Below are 6,000 nucleotides of genomic sequence, written 5' to 3' on the forward strand. Positions count from 1 at the left end.
ATACCACATTATGTTTGAAATAAGCCAGGAGATTCATTGCAGGGAACCAAGGATTCTTAAATAGCTGGGTTATTATTAGATCCATCTTAACAGAGTCAGTCTTTTGTAGTGCTACTCTAGTATTCAATACCTTTGTCTTTAACTTTGTTAGCACCAATGCTAGCATTTTAATTGTTGCAGATTTGGTATAAAAGTCAGCAGCGCCATAAGAATAGAAAGAGTTCCTCTGATTTGGGAAATTTTGATCTACTCTTTATGCAAGCAAGCATAGAAAAACACTCTATCGTGATTGTACCGTCATATACAGAAGACCTTTCAGAATAATTCTCCCCTCTGTGTCATTCCAGAAAAGCCTGATACTTGATCCCTCTTTTTCCTTTGTTGAAAGATGTCTGACCTAGAAACTCAAACATTCAGCTTGAAGGCACTTGTGCTGCTTCTGAATTTGGTAGACTTGCTCTTGTTGCAGTTTTCATATTGGTTAGAATAGTTGCTGTAGTTAAATTGTACAGCCATTCCTGAAAGAAAATACTCATGATTCAAGTAGAATTTGAAAAGCTAGTATTTTTCTCTTGGAAATTAAATATTCTAGTTAAACAGATATTTTTGGATTTCTAAGATTTTCTTAAAATTACTGAATTCTATGTGGTCTTGTAGCACTAACCTATCTTGGCAGTTACATTAACTATCTTCCATTTGTGTAACACTTGTTTCCCCTTTAGTAGAATAGATTAATCTACAAGAATAGGCTTTCCTTTCAGTAAATGTGTATATAAACACTTAATTTTTCCACAGAGACTGTTTCTAACTCTCTTGGATGAATTGTAAATGATTTACAATAGATGGATGATGATGTTGTAGATGTCCTTTTTTTAGTTTTGTTATTGTTGTTCTTCTATCTTGATGGCTCCCATCTGAAAGGTTTATGTGATAATGCACACAGTGTTTTCCCCATTGAACCCAATGGGTTTCCATCAGGGAAGGTTCAGTCTCTTCTGCCACAGAACTGCACCCAACACAAACTGCACAAAGCACTTGAATAATCAGCTTTTTCACAGAATAAGGATTTTCTCAATTACTACTGTTAAATGAAATTGAAGGGTGACATAGCCCACTACTTTTGCTTAAATCCCACTTCAAGCAATTTAGAACATTATAGTAAGTAAAGTTACTGTTTCTGTGGATTTCATGTAACTCCAAACTCAGTTTAACTCACTGGCTGTAATAACTGATCTTGAAGTGATCACCAGATCATGCGCAATGGACATATGACCTTGAGGTTAGATTTTCTTCAAACTAAATTGTTAATCTGAGATACTAAATAAGGGTAAACCATTTCATCTTGTACTGGAGTTAGTAAGACAATTAGCTAATTCTGGAGATTTACTTTTCTTAAATGGCAATATTACCTTTGGACTGATATTGGCCCATATCACAACTGCTTTTGCTGGCATTTATCTTTCGAGGCAGTGGAGTTAGTAGATCATTACACAGTATTAAATAAGGTTTAGAATAAAGATGAGCTAATGTGACTGTTTTACACAGGAATGATATTCAATTTAAATTAGATTTTTATTTCAGCAGAAAAGTAATGAAAGTTTAAAAAATTATGCATGCATGGTGAAGTATCTATTAAGATATTACACTTGCTAACCTATATTAGAATAAGGTAATTCATTCAGAAGACCCTATGTGAAGTAACTACCACCAATTTTAAAGTAGAGGATTTTTTAAAAGTTTCTTTTGAAAAGATACAGAAAAAAAAATCCTATTATTTCAGGATAAGTGCGCAAAAGTATATATTCCATTAACGAAATCCTGGTTAAATCTAGCTCTCTAATAGGAGGCACCAGCACTGGATATTCATATGGTGATGACATTTAAGAGCTGTGACTGAATGCAGGCTGTATGTGAAATACTGTAAATACCGCATAAATGCATAGAAGAGAACAAAACCTGGGTCAAGTGGTTTACAGTTTAGTGACATGAAACTTCTTCCCATTGAATAGCTGCAACATAAGTACAAAGCTGCTTGACACAATATTCATTACATGAACTTTAGCAATAAAAGGATAATCATTAGAACAGTAGTAGAACAATAGGAAGGAGCATCTGAAAGATAAGAAAGATAAACATCACCAAATCAAATGTTTTCACTGGAAAATATGAAACTGATAGTTAACAAAACAACAACAAATCAGAGGGACACTTTGATATCTTTTTTATTCTCTTCTACATGTTGTTCTAAGTATGGAATGACTGTAAAGAAAGTTTGAGATGGAGAAAGTTAACCATTCTTCCTAGACTTTAATTAATTGACAGAGTAAATAAGTAGCTAGACAAGTTAGCAAGCTATACACTGGTGATGGTTGATGGCATTTATGCTAAGTGAAATTTTTTTGTGAGGAGTGATTGATGGTTTGTATGGGTGCTGTTGCTGCTCCCTATAGGCCAAATCTGCTTGCAGGGAAGCAGAGTTCTCAGACTGGAAAGAGCAAATGGGCCACAAAACCAGGTGTGTTAGAAGTGGAGCCATTAGCTATGTGCTTGAGGGGAAAACTCTTGAGCTTTAAGGCTGATTCTCGAACAAATTTGCAAAGTGATTGAGGGTATACATAGCCTTTCTGACTCTTCTTTCCTTCGTTGAAAATATCACTGATCTTAGGTCTCATGGTTATATCTACCAATGATTGTTCTAAGGATTGTTTAGGTGGGAGAAATATTACATAAATTACACCTGTTGTGTTAAATCTTTGTGCCTTGGAGCAGGGGAGAAAGGTGATCCTATAAGCCATGACTGTAGTTCAGTGCAGTGTGATACAAAAGCATAGCAGCAAAAAAACTGCTGTGCCACATAAGGAAAGGCAATATTTTGGGTATTTGGAAATATCACTCATTTAACATGGCTTTGCTGCCTCGAGGCTTCAAAGTCATGGAATCTGCTGTGTTCATTGTACTATGAACATATGCCCTATGTACTATATACCTCACTTGAATAAATATGTTTTATTAGATCTACGTCATCCCATATTTTTCATTCAGTGACCCCTACAAGTACTTAGAAGCAAAAATGGCCCAAACAGTACACCTGGAATTGTAAGTTGCAGAGTCCAAATAGAGAGCAATGCATGCCTTCAGTGGGCATGTAACACTTTATGCAACTCTTTGCATAGTACAAAGCTAAACATAATGACACATCATTTGAAATCTATTGGATTTACTCATTCTGTTGTTTTGGTTTGATTCCATTTGATTTTTTTTTTTTTTTAAAGAAAAAGGAGAATGCAAAACAAAAGACACACAAAAGAATATATCTTTTCCCAGATGTAATGACTGGAAGGATAATGCTAGACTTGGAATAAAGATCTGCCTTCCAGAATTAAAGTGATAAATCTTGAAAGAAAAATGACTGAAAGATCTGCAGTAGTTACATATGGCTTTTTAGCAGATAAAATTCTGCTTCAGAAAACTAAAGAAATGTTCAGAAAACTAAAGAAACTAAAGCAGTATAGAGTTCAGATGCATAAATGTAGTACTCCTTAAGTACACATAGGTGGGATGTGTATTAAGAATAAGAATCACATACTCAGTGGGAATCAAGTGCTCAAGCATTACGAGATATGACATAGAAACATGTGCTTCATTCCCACAGACCAGTTATAATCAGAAAGCAAATGCGGAGTGTCATTTTCAATTCACATAAATATTCCTCAGAATGGAGATTTCAACAAGAAGCTGCAACTCTCTTATGCGTACTTAAAGCCCTTTTGTCTCTCTCTCTTTTTTTTTTTTTTTGATTATTTTAGTGCAGAGATTCCTCCATTTGATCGTACCGTTATGACAAATACCAGAACTGCAATTAAATCGTACACTGTAAACCTGAGGCATTTATATCATACGGTGGAATAATTACCTTTGAACAACATACAGAGCAACGGGGTTTACTAAATAAGAAAGGATTTTAGATCAGCTAGGATGCTAAATTATTTGCCTTTGTTGTGCCTGGTTCTGCATTCCTAAGGTTAAGTATGATTTTCAAGCTTTGTGTTCTAGGATAGCAATTCTGTCTTATTTCAGTACCTTACATGAAATAATATAAATATCTTTTGAAATCATTGTAGCATGGTAAATCATTGTCAAAACATTTCAAGGTATTCGATTACTGGTTATATTTTAGCATATTCTCTGTTTTCAGACACAGTCAATGCAGTGGACATATGAAATCAATGGACTGCTTCCACAGACCACACCACCTACATGCCCAGCAAAAGTAGTTTCTACCAACAGTTACATAAGATCAACCACAGTTCAACAGCGCAACTTTTTACGTGAGAATCTGAAGCTTACAACCACGGGAGTATCCTCACCTATCAAGGGGGCACCTTTAATCCCGAGAAGAAAGTAGAGAAAGTTGAGTTGTCATTTTTCTTTTGCTTGTTTGTTCATTTTGCAGGGGGGACACATGAAATAGATGTCTTTGTCAAATAAACATCCACAAGTGCCTTTATATGGGTGTTCAGGCTTTCCTTGCTCTTAATGTGCTGTTAGATCTATGCTGTTGTGCCTTATATGATCACTGGATGGATAACTCCTACCTTCTTTTTTCTCTGGGATTCTTTTTGCTGACTTCACTAGCAGAATGTAAATTTTATTTGTGCCTTTATTTTGATGGTGGAATGTACTTTAACAAAAAAATGGCTTGGCACAGAGTAAGTGCTTTCTTGGCACAAATACAGAATGAGCATCACTGCTCAGGAACGGGGAGTCTGAGAATAACCTATGTAGGTCGGTGTGAATGAGTACCAATAAAACCATTTTACCACTGTGTGCTTGAGGATTTTGTTTTTGCCACACATTTTAGAGAACCTATTACAGAAAATGTTGGGAACATATGAAACAGTGATAGCACTGTTTAATCTCTCATTTTAAATGCAGTGTGCCCTGTTTTGATCAGAAACCAGGTATTCTCAAGTAAGGATAAAATTTCCCTTCCAAATACAGTACACAACACAGGAAAGACACTGTAAATAACGATATCCGGTATCTTTATAAAAGAGAGTAAGAAAGTCTTACAACATTCCTGTTATATGCCATTGGGAACACAAATACAGCTAGATTTCCTAGGAAAGCTCTATCTGCATATGTAGTTGAAGGAAGTGTTTCTATAACTGTAAGAAATCAGAATTTATGGTTCAGGAATATGCAATGGTTTCAGAACTGATTATGGTATTCAGCAAGAATTTCAGTGACAACTTTTCTTTGTCAAAGCTTTATTTTCCTCATTTTGCTGTTAAATGGTTTTCCTTTCTCATTTAAAATGACACCTGTTTGCAACACACTCAAATGAGATGGATTAGCAGGTGGCACATAAGTCAATCACTCAACGATTAAGTGTTGCTCACTTCAGAAATTTTATTTCACAACTAGCTTGCCCACATACCCGCAAAGGTGATTTGAATAGGGACTGTTATGTCTGTGTGCTTCCACAATGTTTTGCGTATTCTCCACATACTTTTATGGATTCCACTGACTATATACACTCTCTATTAAAAATAAATTCCTTTTACTTTGTGACTCCGTGCTTTGCACTTCTATCAGTGGTGTGATTGTATTCTTTATAGTGCAAGAGCAAGTTCTAATTCTGCATATCTTTTAAAAAATACTTTCTAAGCAACAGCTCTGGAAGATTTCCAGAATGATAAGTTTTATTAGCTTCTTGCTCCCTCTAATCTTTTTTTTTAAACAGAATTACTGAGCCAAAATTGAAAATCATGGAGTTTCAGCCCATTGACATGAAGAATGAGTATGAAAAAGAATTATAAAATGATGTTTTTTTATCCATAAAAACTTAAGTAAAAAGCTTTTGGACTTCCCATTAAATAGGAATTTCAGAACAGAAAGGCAAGATGCTTACATCATTCCACATCTTAAAAATACAATCTATAGAAGAACTTAATTGCCGGAGATCAGTCTAGCTGCAGTTGTTGCAGTTAGAGTGTA

At 35.1% G+C, this 6,000-nt stretch overlaps 1 protein-coding gene across 4 annotated transcripts in view; it reads left to right on the forward strand.

The window, feature by feature from the left end:
• The window catches only part of CFAP47 (cilia and flagella associated protein 47), a 280,469-nt gene extending 275,642 nt beyond the window's left edge, over positions 1-4,827 (forward strand). For all 4 annotated transcript variants that reach the window (XM_021407977.1, XM_021407980.1, XM_021407994.1 and 1 more), the window contains one exon: positions 4,196-4,827. In XM_021407977.1, coding sequence (XP_021263652.1) covers positions 4,196-4,405 — 210 coding nt within the window. In that variant the 3' untranslated portion in view covers positions 4,406-4,827. The remainder of the gene's footprint in view (positions 1-4,195) is intronic.

This window comes from Numida meleagris, chromosome 1, assembly GCF_002078875.1.
Source record: "Numida meleagris isolate 19003 breed g44 Domestic line chromosome 1, NumMel1.0, whole genome shotgun sequence".
Taxonomy (NCBI): domain Eukaryota; kingdom Metazoa; phylum Chordata; class Aves; order Galliformes; family Numididae; genus Numida; species Numida meleagris.